Source organism: Leptopilina heterotoma, unplaced genomic scaffold, assembly GCF_015476425.1.
Source record: "Leptopilina heterotoma isolate Lh14 unplaced genomic scaffold, ASM1547642v1 Lhet_264, whole genome shotgun sequence".
NCBI lineage: Eukaryota > Metazoa > Arthropoda > Insecta > Hymenoptera > Figitidae > Leptopilina > Leptopilina heterotoma.
In genome coordinates this window covers 919467-935798 of record NW_025110974.1, presented here as the reverse complement: position 1 = coordinate 935798, position 16332 = coordinate 919467, and the positions used below count along the sequence as shown (strand labels likewise).

The 16332-nt window shown below is 25.2% G+C and overlaps 1 protein-coding gene and 1 long non-coding RNA gene across 2 annotated transcripts; one reads left to right on the top strand and one right to left on the bottom strand.

The window, feature by feature from the left end:
- Window positions 1–3434: 3434 nt before the first annotated feature.
- On the bottom strand, window positions 3435–8475 carry LOC122503570 (putative ankyrin repeat protein RF_0381). Its single transcript, XM_043614160.1, has 2 exons — window positions 8244–8475; window positions 3435–6451 (listed from the first exon to the last, which is right to left on the bottom strand). Exon 2 carries the CDS (start codon window positions 6391–6393, stop codon window positions 3808–3810), a length of 2586 nt encoding a protein of 861 aa, XP_043470095.1. The 5' UTR covers window positions 6394–6451; window positions 8244–8475; the 3' UTR covers window positions 3435–3807.
- A 3445-nt stretch (window positions 8476–11920) lies between these two features.
- Window positions 11921–16332, top strand: LOC122503550. The gene is made up of 3 exons (XR_006301755.1): window positions 11921–12105; window positions 15647–15768; window positions 16126–16332. It is a non-coding gene; the product is annotated as an uncharacterized LOC122503550 (long non-coding RNA).

Below are 16332 nucleotides of genomic sequence, written 5' to 3'. Positions count from 1 at the left end.
AGGTTATATATATAATAATTATATATTCGTATATATATTTTCTTAATTCGTTTATCCATGATTTTACGAATGATTCTTAATTCTTTTTAAATTGACTTAGAAAATCATAAAACAAACTTGTATAATTTTTTAATGTTCCATTAATATGAGTAATTTTAATAATATGATTAGAGAATTCTATCGGAAACTTTTGAATTCGAGAACATCTAGGCGAACATGCACCTGTTTATGCACATGTTCGTGTGTGTATTAAAAAACCGTTGTTTTTAGGTTTAGAATTTAAGAAAATTATAAGAAAATTTTTAGTTATAATCAAAAGAAGTTTCTTACTTAATTAAATGCAGAATTTTGTTAGTATGAATTAAATAAAAAAAATTTTAGATCTGGGACGATAAATCCTCTTATATGAAGTGTGAGTACCTTGAAGCAGAGTCTACAATGAGAGAAGGTGCTCATCGGTGTTCATAGCTATAGGTATACTAAAGCATGCTGTGGTATATCTATAGCTATGAACATCGATGCGCACCTTCTCTCATTGTAGACTCTGCTTTGAGGAGGACGAACAAATAATTAGGCCCTCCGTGCAAGCAGACGTTTCCTTCAATGAGAAACAAGTGAGTGCTTCCGTAGAAACAGCAATAGAAAACATTCCTGCCACTCCTGCTGTTCCACATAGAAAAAGAATTGGACTAAAGCGAACGTCTAAAACGATTACAAGATGACAACATTATACGCACAAATCCAATATTTGAACCCGGTGATTTAGTATTATTGCGTAACAATAGTAAATCAAACAAGTTAAAGAGAGAATGGTTAGGTTTTTATACTGTAATCCAAAAATGAAATGAAGTTAATTATCAAATTCGTCTGAATATTTCAAATTACACAGTTCACAGGAATGAAAGTTTTTTACAAATAACCCAGTAAACGAAAACAAATTGAAATGAATTAAAAAGAATTCACAAAGAGCTTTCGTGAATCCCGCTTTGTGACAAATACGAATTGGAGCCATGATGCAATTTTCCCGAATTCGTGAAACTGTATTGAACTTCCGAACCTTCTATCCGTACCAATTCACTGGACAAGTTTTGAGCCTTTAATTTTTTTCAATTCCTTAGCACGAATTCAATGCATTCCTTGGCCATTTCTTTCGAATGCGAATTCGTTTGGACAAATTGGTACATATTGAATTAAATTCAATTGAATATACAAAGAGCTTAAGTGAATCCCGCTTTGTGACAAATACGAATTGGAGCCTACCAAAAATGTTAATTCGTTTCAATTCATTTGAATTAGTTTTTTTTTACTGGGAACATATTTATATTTCCTTATAAGAATTTCAGAATGAGGACTACACTATTTTTTATATTCGGAAGTTTGATTTACTCCATCAGTATAATGCTAACATTACATTATGAAACAAGTTAAGGAATTGTTAGATGCAGGTATAATTAAACCTTCCAATTCTCAATATAGTACGCCATTCTGAATAGTACAGAAAAAACCTGATTCTGAAGGAAATATCAAGTGGAGAGTAGTTTTAGATTTTCGAGCACTAGTATCATTTAACTTTTCTTCATTAGTAATCACAACATCTTGTTTTTCTAAAATACTATCAATTCCTTCTAAACAATGACTACCCGTTTCTGTATTCATTTCAACAACTTTTTCAACGCTTTCTGCACTGCATGAATCTATATTCCAATTTTTAGACTCTAAAGCAGTATTAAAAAACTCAATTGGATCAGAAAACGAATCCTTATTTTCTACAATATTTTCAAAACTACTCGAGGACATTTCGAACTTTTCTGTCTAAACCTCAAAAAGAAACTGAAGAAGTAAATAAATTTACATTGTCTTAGGTACACCCTCTACCTTTTCATTTTTGTCAAAAGAAACACCCCACCACAGACAGACAACAATGGAACATTTATAACTAGGAAATGTTGAAACGATAACAGAATGCAGCGACTGTAAAATTATTTTATATAATAGTGTACAGAAAGCAAACGAATGCATGGAGTGTACGCTTAATATTTTAGAAACAGAAAGAGAAAAAGTTGAATGATCCAATTGAAAACTCTTATGGTCTTTTAGAAATAAAATGCCCAAAAATTCTGGAAAATCTAAAACCAATTGAACTTTACAATTTGAACAAACAACAAATTTCCAGTTTTTGTTTTAAATTGGAGGGAAACGATTTAGAATTTTAAAAAAACCATCAATATCATACTCAAATTCAAATTCAAATAGCTATATAACAGAACGATATTGGTGTGATTTTATGATTTCGATACCACAAGATTTTCATATTCAAAGGCTCAGAATTATTTAATTATGATTTTGTAACTTCACTTATTTCTAAAGCAATGAGTTTTCACGGAAATATTATAGTGTCAGAATATTTCTAAATGAGAGTTCCAAGAAAGTTGATTCCCTTCAATTTTGACTTCGATGAATTTCGATTATAATTGATGTTTTTCTACTTAACAATTTTTATGCAATATCATCCGATTTAAAACATAGATAATGACTTTATAGTATATTCTTCAAAATATTTTTCATAATAATAATAATAATAATAACAATAATGTGTTTAAATATAAATAGTTTAATCGTAGGTAAAACCTTGTGTTGTTTAAATGTATTTATGGGCAGTTCAGGAATAATGCCTTATAACTGAATTCCTTTCAAGATTTATTTATGTAAATAATTCAATTCTTGGGAAGAATTTAATTAAAATCTGAAAGAATAATTGAATTATTTCAAAAAAATTTAATTAAAATTGTATTTAAAATAATTAATTCGTTACGATCAATTTTATTAAATTATTTGAAAATAATTAAACTCCTATGAAAAATTTTAATATTTTTGTAAAATAATTGAATTTTATAATATATGAAAATAATTGAATTATTGCGAAAAATTTTATTAAAATATTTAAAAAGAATTGAATTTCTGTGAAAAATGTTGCTATTTTTGAAAATAATTGAATTCTTCATAAGAATTTTATAAACAATGTTTTAAATATCTAATTAATTTTTTCGAAATATAATAAATATTATGAAAATTTTATTTTTAAATAATTGAATTCTTTTGCGAAATTTTATAAAAATACAAAATAATTGAATTTCGAATATTTTTTGAAAATAATTTAATTTAATAATAATAATAATAATTATAATAATAATTTAATAATTTAATTTAATTTTAAGGAATTTTATTATAATTTTTGAGAATAGTTTTTTGATTTCAAGTATTAGCGAACTTAAAAAAGTGGGAATTCTCAAAAAAACAGAAATAATAGCTTTTAGTGGTTGAAATCTAAAAGAAAGTACCCAAATAGTAGCATAACTTAAAAAAAGTAGTGAATAGTAGGTTTACTATTCAAATGTTTTCGGAGTCACTGATTACCTGGAAAACGAAAGAATTAATTAAAGTACTGCAATAATATTTATTTACTTTTTACGTATTTCATAGTACAAAGTAGTTTAGCCTAATATGTATTCAAATATAAAAACAGAACACTAAAGCCAAATGGCACTCTTAATCAAACGCCTTAATATAAACACAAAGTAAAAACTTTTAACCAAGTTTAGAGCGAAAAATTAATCTACAATTTATAATAACACTAGAAAAGTTATACTCTTCTAAACTAAATTTATCACATTCGTTAAGAATTCCATTTTCTCACAACAAATATCAAAAAGTTACTAATCTATTAAATGCCTTTCTTCTTCACATAAAAAAATACAAAAATAAGTATTTTGAATTCATTCGTTTTATCAGGGACAAAAAATGATTCCTCTAATGACAATAAGACGCGTTTATCAGATTCCGTAAATTCAAATTATCAAGATAGAAAAATATTTTCTCGATTACTAAATAGGGAATTTCTATTTTTAACACATTCTCCATACAAAGACTCGCTGATTTTATTAACTCCCTCCTTTGCTTTGCTTTATTTATTTTAACATTCAGCATACTCGAATAAATCGGAAATGACGATTGAAAATCATTTAGTCGCCGTAAAATTTTTTCATTACGCATATAAATTTCCACAGTAGTCGCAGTTTTTCTTACTAAATCCAACAAAGTGATATTATTTTCCAATTGACAGAGTTGCATTCTTTTAATTTCCTCCTTACACATGAATGAAAAACCCTTTAACGGTTCAGAATTCTTTCGACATTCGTACAATTCGTTGTGCATTAAGGAATGTTTGGTTAATTTGTTGCGAACTTCATCTTTAAGAGATAAATCGTCCCTATTCGATAAGGCATTGTGAAGTAATAAAATACTTATAATTTCACTTCTTTCGGAACAAATTGCTATGTCGAGAGGAGTTTGGTTATTGAGATCTTTAACATTCACCGAAGCGTCATAATCGAGGAGTAATTTAACTACATTTAAATTACCAATTTTTGCCGCAATGTGAAGAGGAGTTGTTTCTAAATTTGTTTTTGAATTGATATCGACGCCGGATTTTAAAATTAGTTTGACGACTTTTACATTATTTCGATAAATCGATAAATAGAGTGGAGTTTGGCCTTTGTTATTACGAGCCTCGACACTGTTGTGCTTCAATAGAAATTCGATAATAGCAATGCAGTCAGTGAGAACGCTGATGTGCAATAATGTATTACCATGAGTGTCCCTCGTATGTAAATCGGCGCCTAATTTTAAAAGTTGATGCATTATCCGACATTGACCATTATTGACGGCAATTTCTAATAGTGTCGAATTTTTTTCCAAGAGAACATTAACATTTGCCTCGGTACTCAATAAATCCTGCACTATCTCAACGTAACCTTTTTCCACCGCTGAGAACAGAATTTGATATTTGAAAAATGCTGTAACTGATGGTTCACACTGGAAGAGTTGAGTGAATATTGTTTTGTATTCTTTTTTTCCATATTCTTTTTTATACGATGAATATAAAATTTCCGGTATGTGGATACTTTCGAATGTTTCTTCTTTGATGCTAAATCGATTGAATAGAAATAATTCGGTTATTAAACGATGTTCTGCTGTTGCGCCAAGTATTGAGAGGTAAAAAGCAATTTTGTTACTTTTATCCTCAAGGTTCGGTTTTTTGCCCAAAAGGACTTCGACTACGTTTCTATTGCTAAATTCAACGGCGTGACAAATTGCAGTCATGTTATTATTATCCAGTGTATTAATATTGGCGCCTTTTCGTAATAAATGTTTTAGAATTTTTTCATTATTCTTCCTCGCAGCCTCATGAAGACATGTGAAACCAAATTTATTTTGAACATGAACATCAATTTTATGCTTTAGCAACAATTTCACAATTTTTTCACTTCTTATTTGACAAGCCAGGTGAAGTGCCGTTGAACCATCATTCGTTGTCACATTCACATCAGCACCATTATCCAGTAAATATTCCGTAAATTCTTCATCATTATTCTTCACACTCATGTGAAGAATAGTAAAATTTTCATATATTTTCGAATTAATAAAAAATCCTTTCGTCAACAAACACTTGCAAATATTCAAATTATTCTTATCGTAAGCATAGTACATTGTCATCTTTCCACATTTATCCTTCGCGTTTATATCAAAATTATAATTTAGAAGTACTTCGACAATTTCTATTTTACCGCCAACAATCGCCAACTTTAGTAATTCATTAAGATTCTCACTCTCCGTATTTTTGGAAAAAAGATCAAACATCAGTGTTTTAGCTTTTTGATTTTCCAAGAGAAGAATTAATATCTTATGATTGCACATTGACACGAGAAAAATGAGAAGTGAATAATAGGCGGTGGAATTTATTTTATCGATTACTCCATTTTCTATAAGTAATTTTGCAATTTCGATACGATCATTTTCTATGGCAATATGTAGCATTGTTTTTTCGTCATAATTAGAATGTATGTCAGCTTTATAATTTAATAAATTCTCGACAATTTTGATGTTTCCATTTTTTATTGCCAAATGAAGTGGTGTACAATCGTAACGATCTGTTAATTCAATATCAGCGCCATTGTCCAACAAAAGTTGAACAATTTCTTCATTTTTTTGATTAATTGCAATATGTAGAGGAGTTTGTTTCTTCTTATTTAAATTATTAACTTTTACATTTTTCTTCAATAAGATTTCAACGATTTCGAAATTATTTTTCGTTACTGCGAGATGAAGTAGGGATTTTGCTGGTGTTTCTTCGGGAAAATTTATTTTTGCCTCATTATCGATAAGTAATTTTACAACTTGGGTATTATTGTTATTCAATGCTTCATAAGTTGGTAAATAGCCGTACGACAATTTTTGATAATCAGACAATTTATAGTGAGAGAGAAAATGTTTCACTGCTTCTACATCCCCCAAGCGGCAGAATTTCATTAAGGATTCACAAATATCCAGCGGCATTATTTCAATCTTGTATTTTTCCAATAATTTCTAAATCAGTTGGTCAACTCGGAAATACCTGTGAAGACAAATTTTTTTATTAGATTCAATTTGAATATAAATATATCTTTTTATAATTATATTATTCTAAATAATAAGCCTTGGATCGAATTATTAGTATTATTATTATTCATTATTTTTTTAATATTATTTTTATATTTATTTTTTTATATTTTTATTAATAATTCATATTATAATTATATTAAAAAATAATATTAATATTAATAATAATAATAATAATAATAATAATAATAATAATTTTTTGCATTTTTTCCTATAATTTATATGAAAAAATGCAAAAAACGTTTTACTCGATTAAAAAACACAAAAAAAACGAAAAAGGCGTTTATTTAATTCAGAGTTATAACAAAAATTTTATTTTATATTTCTCTGAACTTTCACTGATTTCTAAAATCAATTCTTTAAAACTTGAATAAAGTTGTCAAATAAATTCGTAAATACTTAATTGTTTTTCCACGGGGCATAAAATTAAAATAATTTCAATTTAAAACCTTCTAAAATTTAATAATTTTTGAAAATTGTAACTATAACTCTTCTGAAATTAAATTATTTTCAACAAATTTTTAATTAAACCTTCATCTTTAAATAAAAAAAAATAATTTATCGAACGTTTATCGAGAATTCAATTATTTAAATACAAAAATTTCCATTTTTTACAGTAACTGTAACTGTTCATGTTTTTTTTTATTTTTTAAAGTATAAGATTTTTCAAAAGTTTATAATCAAAAAATTCTTAAAAAAATTAAATTATTTTTTTAAAAATTAACTTTTTTAAAAGTACTTTAAAATAATTTTTGAAAGATTATAATTTCTTAATTATATACAATTGAAAAAATTCCAAACAATTGAAATTTGTTGAAATCTTTCAAAATTGAATATTTGAAAAATATTTTTAAAAAATACTGAAGTTTTTAAAGAATTTAAATTATAAATATAAACATGATTTCTATGGAATTTTAATAAATCTAAAAAGTAAATTATTTAACAATTTTAATTTATATTGATCGAAGATAATTGAACTTTAAAAAATTACAATAAAACAATTCTAAGAATTAGTTTTTTAAAAATATTGTAATGTAATTTTTCGAAAATGAAATAAATTACTTGAAAAAATTCAAATATTTTCAATAAAATTTTACAAAATCTTTTTAATATGGTATGTTTTGAAAATTTAATTAAAAAAATTATTCAAAAATAATATTCTTGAAAGATTTGTTCACGAAATAAAATAAACACTCAAATTATTTTTGGGTATATACCTAAGAAGCAAATTATTTTAAGGTTATGTTTGTGTTATTTTTACGTTTTAAATAAAAATCTTTGTGTTTAATTTAAAACAAATGTCAGTTTTCATTAATTATTTTGGATGTAATGAAGGCGTAAACTTCAAAGTTTGCAAAAAGTAGAAATTTTCTTTTTAAAATAACGCTCCGTTAAAATAAATACAAATTTTTCTAACTCAAAAAAAAAACAAATTTTGTTTTAAAAAAGGAGAGAATATTCATCATTTCAGGAGATTTTATTAATTTCAAGAATTAAAAAAAGGGAAAAAGAGGAAAAAAAAGTGGACTGTAAATTTCTCTTTTTCATTACTCCAAAAAAAATATCTAAACTATTTTTTCTTTGAGAAACTAAACTGAAATTTTTTTAAAATTCATTTATATGAACGAGATAATTACGGAAAAAAGCTTTTCTCTAATAAAAGTAAATTTGTTACAAAAGAAGTACAATTATTTCATGAAATATTCGTTAAAACAAGATGAGAATTTTTAAAATTTGTTATTACTTACAGTAAATAATTCGTTGCACGTTTTGAACATATGATTTCACGTTTCTTTTTGTGATTATAAATATGAAAGTTATTACACAAATATTTTTAGTGAAACTATTAGTTTATCAAAACACTTTATTCTATAATTTCTATCATTTTATAGTTTTAGCAATATTTTAACGTGATTTTAACTCTGCAGACCAAGAAGACTATCGGTGCTATCGGTGACTTTTCTTGTCGTCTGCTAATACTACTACAGAGTTGTTCATATGGTTCATAGTCTATGCCTGTGACGTCACGCCTAGTGTCGTCTTTGGTGATGCAGTGAACTTTATGAAAATACAAAAGTCACTACGACTTATTTACATGGGGAATTTCATTTTAAGTAATTTCGTAGACTGAAATCACTAGTATTTGAATTAATAAATTAAATAACAAATTAGATAAATAAATTAGATTAATATTAATAATCATTAATGTAATGATGCATTTCTCTCTCTATTTTATTAAAATATTATGTATAATTATAAATAAATAAACTACACGTGTCTAAATTTGTACACGTGTCAAAAGCGGTTAAAAGTCAAGGTTATACACGCGTGTGAACCTTAACGTCAACGAACCTTACGCGACGATCATGCGCAATACTACTCAGAACAAGGGTAGTTTTCTAGGAAGTGATACTAAAAATAGTATCATTCACTGTAAAAAAATCTGCTGTAAATTTACTATGTCCGACGTTGGAAAGTTTGGTCACTATGTCCGACGTGGTATTTTTACACGCCGACTGTAATCTACATAACCTGCAAATATTTTTTGAAATAATATTTTCAGTCGTAACTTTTTGTATTTATGAAATATAGCCCAAAACTTTTTGTTATATTATTATTTACTTATAAATTAGCATATACTTTCTATAAATGTACATTATATACACTTTTTTAGAGTTATTTATAAAAACTTGAAAATTTTTTGAAAATCTTAAAGGAATAAGAAAATTACATTCGCCATGTAATTGTACAGATCGTGCGACGTAATATTACGTCAAAGTGTAGAAATACACGCAATGTAAAAATACCACGTCGGACATAGTGATCAAATTTTCCTACGTCGGACGTAGTAAATTTACACAAAACTATTAAATTACATAGTCGTATAATGTAAAATTATTAAAAATAGTAAAACTACTTTTGGAACGAAATAAATTTACTACGTACAACCTATAATTTTGATGTGTGAAATTACAAGTTTCGTGTTATTTTACACCAGATTTTTTTACAGTGTTTATTACCCTTGGCGCCACGAAGTCGCGCCCTAAAAACCATAAAACGAAATACGAAACCAAAAATGTCAATCATCGATTGCGCAACCTTTTCGCAGAATTACTAGATTTTAGTCTACGCCTATTTTATGTTAATTGGTTAAACGAACATAAAATAATATGACGTCAGCAATTTGATTGGTCAAATTGCCTGTGAATGTCTGTATCAATCCAAATTTCCCAGGCTCTTCGCAAATCCCAGAGTGATAGAAATCCACGTGACCGGACCATCCATACTATTGTTGCCCAAGAAATGTTTAGAGTGCGGTAAAATTCCCTTTACCATAAGGCCAGCGGGTCATTGTATGGCGTGCCTTTTTACACTCTAGAAAAAGAACTGGGAACCATTTGACATTTATAAAAATGTTTTTCACGTAAAATTAAATGAAGGTTTTCCTTTTGATCATTTCGAATTAATATCATCCAAAATACCTACCCCCTTTGAGCAACCTCCATTATCCGATTTCTTCTGGATTTCAATTCACTATAAGATATAAACGGTGAAATTGATTTTCAACCCGTTACAATGCCTGGAGAGGAAACAATTCCTATCGTTGAGATGAACGATGTTCAATTATGTAGGAAATGACGAAAACCACGTCTTTCCTTTGGACGAAGTCCAATTAGATGCGTTATTTTTTGCCAGGAATCCATTGCCATATAGTTTGATCTTGGTCCGCATTTCCACGAAAATTTGAATGTTCTCGGAAATATTCAAGCAGATTTCCAAAATTTAAATATGAACAACCCTAGGGTTGCAGAAATTAACCCTGTTCCGGATAATTTTGACATAGGATTAGGACCTGAAAATTAGAATCTTTAAAATTTTCTTGTTTTTTAGATACATATATGTATGTGTATGTATGTGCATACATGAGTAGAATACATACATGATACATACATGATTATGTGTTTATATTAATTTTACATTTTAAACCCAAAGATTATCATTAATACATTTTTCATTTTGTTTTTTTATTAAAGAAATTAATTAAAATAAGATGTGTGAGTCATATATATATAATATGTATATTATACCCAGTAAAAAAGGATTTTTTAACATAGCATTTTGGACGATTGAGCAAGCCGTCTGCTCAATTGTCCAAACGGCATTTGAACAATTGGACTGGTTGCTCAAGCAATTATCCAATGCATTAGGTCCAATCATCCCAAATGTTTTTCGTGGCTAAAAAACTGCTGAATTAAGAAAAAAAGTACTGAAATGTTACAGAAACTTTAGAGAATTCTTAATTCCAGACAAATACAGAAAAATTACGTATAAAAATACCTCGAGTGAGGAAAAAGAACAAGATTTCTAAAATATCACTTTTTAACTGAAAGTGCAATGCTGTACTTGGAATTTATTTGGTAAAGAAGTGAGGATTCTGATAAAGAGAAACACTTCATTATCCACTCTCAATACTTCTCATGTGGTAATATATAATTGTAGATTTCGGTTTCTCATTTTAAAAAAGAGATAATTCTCATCAAAATAAATTATTATTGTTAATACACTATTATTGAAAATCTACAATTATATATTTTATTTATTTTTAGCTTATTTTTTATATATAGTATATAAAGATATAGTATACATATATATAAAAAAATTGTCCTCAGACGTTTTAACAAAATACCACAACACATGATTTTAAATTATGATATTAAATATCAGTGTGATTTATTTAAAGAACCTTAGATAATTAAATAAACATTTTAATATAATTTAATAATTTAACTTCAGTTATTTTAAAGGCCGCTAAGTACACTCGTGCTCATTAATGCCTTCTCTCAGGGAAGGAACTAATTTGACGCGTTTTGCCCACTTTCTATATTTTTTATAGTTCGTGCCAATAATTCCATAGGAATTTTACTTTTCCATTGGCTGATTTTTTATACAATATAGATGGTAGGCAAAGTTCGTGAAATTTAATGCCTTCCCTCAGGGAAGGCATTAATGAGCACGAGTGTACAATAGGTTCGCGAAAGTCGTTCGCGAACGCAAAGCATGAGTTAGAAAAGGACAGAGATATATTTGTGTCCTTGTCTATCTCATGCGTCTCTTTCGCGAACGACTTTCACGAACCTATTGTGCGTTGGACTTAATTAATATTCATATAAATAACTTTAAATAAACAGTTTGATTTATAACTTAAATATTCTTCATTTAGTTCAGTGATAATTTTAAGTTTTGATAAAATAATTTAATTCACATTTGAACTCTTTTCAATTTCCAATGTCTACTATTGAAGAACCAATAGCAATTCGGCAACTGTGAATTCGGCATAATAATCGTTAAGCTCTTTTCATTTTGGAACAAGTGATGGGTCATTCTCCCCCCACCAAATTTTTCCAATTAAGTTCATATTAAATTCCCATCCCTGGCTATACACACACTGTTTTTACAGAAAAATATCCGACATTTCCAAAGATAAAGTCAAAGTCGTTTATTATATATTCTTTTTATTAATGTGAAACATTCAAGATAACTTCATTTTCTTCTTTCAAAAAGTGAAAAAGGAGATATTTGATCTTTTGATCCTGCTGATTATATTCAAAGGTTTATTCAATTTTCTTTTTAATTTAAAATCCAGAATAAAAATTTTTTTCTCATGTGTCTATGTCCCAATGTTTTGTTTTGAAATTTTTCATCGCAATGTCACTCTTATTAGAAAAGAAAACAACACTCAAATAGATAGGTAAAATTAACGTAAAGAACTCGATTGGAAAACAAAGTTTTATATTTTAATCGAATGAAATTAAAAATGTATTCCTAAAAATTTATGTTTTATTTTTTGACAATACGCATTTAGTTTCCTTCTGCTATATTGAGACTGAAAAATTTCAATACATCGCTGTTATAATTTGTTTTTTTTTATTTATGTTTTATTTTTTTAATTTTCAGCAGGCTAATAAATTTTTTAATTAATTTTCACCAATAAACTTTTATACATATTCCAAATTCTCTTATATTGTAATTTACTATTTACCTAATTTTTTTTTATTCTCAGGCATTGGAAATATTAACAAAAAATTTAAAGGACAGTCGGGGAAAAAAATAAATCTAACACTTTTTTGTCATTATAAAATAATTTTTAATTGAAAAGTTTAAATAATAATTTGTGTAATTTGATTTACAGTTTTGAATTAAATATTAAAAACTGTACAGTCGGTATAAAAATTTTAAAAAATTCCAGAAACGATTAACAAATTTTAGGTTACGATAAACGAAAAATCGTTTCCAAATGTTTAAAATTGATGAAAAATTGAAATTTTTCCTACAATTGTAAATTTTAATGGTTTACAATTTCTAATTTTTTATAAATACTTATGCAATAAAATATTTTATAGTAAAAAAAAGTAAAATAAAAAAATATTCAAGTTTATTTTTTAGAATTTTATATTTTTAGGCTTCTATTTTCTAAATATATTATTTTTAAATAATTTAATTTATTAAATTAATAATTTATTATGAAATTAAATAATTTAATTTATAATAATTATATTATTATTATTTTTTTCATTAAATAATAATAATAATAATATATTTAAAAAATAGAAGCCTAATAAAATAAAATTCAAAAATAAACGAATTTAAATAATTGAACTTTAATTATTAAAAATTTAAGAGAAATGTTTATAAAAAATGTATTTCAACTGCATTTCTCTAATGGCGTCATCTTCGCGTTCACCATTATAAAAAATACATACGACCTTCAGTCGACGTTAACACTGCAACGCTGCACATTGCGTGGGAGTTCCCCGCCATATATCTTTGATTTTTTTACTTTTCTCTTAAATACAAAGTTTTTTTTAATATTCAACTTTGAAATTTTAAAAATATAATTATTCAAAATATCATTTTATTACTCTAACTTCTCTAAAATAATTTACATCATTTTATTTCAATTGTTTTCTAGAATTTTTAACTAAAATTTCTTCTCTAGCTTAATATTTGAATAAATAAATTTTTAATAATTTTTAAGAAAGTTCCTTAAGAATTCTATTATTTAATCAATAAAAAAAAAGTTGACCTAAATTATTTTTGAAATCTACTTATTTGCAATTCAATTTCATAAAATATTGATAATTTGAAAATTATTTTTTAATTAAATCAGTTTTCCAAAAATTCAACTAATTTCCAAAAAATGTTAATAAAAATTGTTGGCAAAATTAATTTCTTTAGAATTTTGAATTAAAATTTAGTAAAATTCAAATATTCTAGAACTTAAGTTTTAAACCTATATTAAATTTTTATATTACTTTTTGGAATTTTTGTACCTTTCTTATAATTTTGAATCTAAAATAATTTAATTCTTGCATAGAATTTTATTTAAATTTTTGAAAAAAATTGAAATGTTTTGAAGAATTTTAGAAAATTTAAAAAAAATTATTAAATTTCGAAGGATTTATTTATAATTGTAATGACAAAAAATATCGGATTCTTATAAAGAATGTTATAAAAAATTTTTAAAATAATTAAAAATTCTTCTGAAGAATTTTATTATTTATGAAAATAATTAAAAATTCCTCTGAAGAATTTTATTAATTATGAAAATAATTAAAAATTCCTTTGAAAAATTTAATTATTTACGAAAATAATTGAAAATTCCTCTGAAAAATTTAATTATTTTATGAAAATAATTGAAAATTCTTCTGAAGAATTTTATTAATTTATGAAAATAATTAACTTCTTGAAAATTTTTTTCGACAAATCTATTAAAATTTTTATTAAAAATAATTCAATTCCTATATAGAATTTTATTAAAAATAATTTAATTCTATCCAGAAATTTTATTAAAATTTTTGCTTAAAATAATTAAATTTCTTGTGAAGAATTTTTATACTTATAAAAATAATCGAATTCGTGTAAAGATTTTTATTAAAAATTTTGAAGTAAATTGAATTGTTTTGAAAAATTTTATGAAAATTTCAACAAAAAAATGAAATTATTTCGATGTATTTAAGTATAATTGTATTGACAATTCTTATCAAAAATTGTGTAACATTTTTTGAAAATTCCTCTGAAGAATTCAATTATTATTTATGAAAATAATTAAATTCCTGAGAACAATTTTAATAAAATTATATTTAAAATAATATCAATTTGAATTTATCACTCGGTGTTATTTAATAATAATGATGACTTTATCGATCACTTAAGTGTCTATTAGCAATCGTGTCAAGCGAGACGTTTTAACAATCGACAAATTGTTTAATAATGTCCAAATTTTTATTTATATTTTTTTTCAATGTTTCTGAAGAGGACGGCTGTGCCGTTGAAACGTAAAGAAAAAAAAAACAAAAAATTTTTTTTTCTCTTAATTTTTTTTCATTATTTTAAATGACTCGGAGTGATCGATAAAGTCATCATTATTATTATATTTAAAATAATTGAATTCATCTTAAGAATTTCATAATTTATAAAAATAATTAAATTTTTGTGTAGAATTTATTAAATTTTAAGAAAAAAATGTAATTCTTTAGAGAAATTTTCTTAAAATTTTATTTAAAATAATTTTATTTCTTGCGAAGATTTTTTCTATTTATGGAAATAATTGAATTCGTGTAGAGATTTTTATTAAAATTTAAAAAGAAATTGAATCGTTTTGAAGAATTTTACTAAAATTTTTGAAAATAATATATAATAATAAATAAGTAAATTAGATAATGAATTTTTTTAAATTTTGAATCTGAAATTATTTAAAAATTGAAGTTGATGTTTGAAAATAATAAATGTTTTTATTTACATTGGAATAATAAATTAAATGATACATTTCGTGCGCTTAATATTTGCAAATTATTTAGACAAATTTTTTAAGGTTCAATTTATTTTTAATTTTTGATTAAAATTATTCACTAAATAAGTTTATGTTTGTTCTGTAAGAATTAAATTATTAAAAATAAATTAAATATCAATTTTGTAAAGTTTAATTATTGTTATAAATAGAAAGAATTGAAAAGAGAATTGAATATTTTTTTTAAAAAAAGACAAACGTGTATTGATAAGAATAATCTAAAATATTTTTTCTTCGAAAAGTCTATTTTCGAATTTTTGTGTTATAAACTGTAAATAATTGTTTATTAAATTTTGTTTTCAGACTTCATTTAAAAAATGAAATACCATTGTGTATGCGTCAGGCCCAGAGGAGGCGTTTTCTGCCGAAATTGTGGCCATCTTCAAGAAGGACGTCTCAAGTTGCACTGTCCATCACATCCTCATGTTAGTATATATTTATAAAATATCCGTATAGTTTAATTTTAAGCCGTATAAAACATTTCCTACGTCATGATTGTTCAGAAAATTAATATTTTAAAAATATTTTATTTACAAAAATTGAATATAATATAAAAATTTACAAAAGGAACCTACAGGAAATACATTAATTTCTTCGTACTGAAAACAAAATTTAAAATTTATAAGAAAATCGACTTGGACCCAAAATTAATGGCTTTCCTACGGGGTCTTTTTAATTCAATATAGAAAGATGTATATTTCATAAAATATAAAATTTATCTAATATTGTTAATTACGAAATGGTTCATTATTTATAAGCAACATTCTTTTTTTCTGTTACAGACAATCTTTTTGTATGACGTCACGAGATGCTCAAAATGTTTGAGCCCTGATTTTATGTTGCGAGAAATTCAAGATTTACATTAAAAATCTGAAGAAAAAAAACTGTGGAAAAAACACATAAAAAGAGTTTATTTTTTGTTTATTATTATTTAAATAATATTTAAGATCTTAAAGAATATAATAAAGTTGGATTTATTTGCTAAGTAA

What these genes read in the sequence shown, in the direction of transcription:
- LOC122503570 (XM_043614160.1), bottom strand. Translation starts at nt 6,393, where the DNA reads ATGCCGCTGGATATTTGTGAATCCTTAATGAAATTCTGCCGCTTGGGG.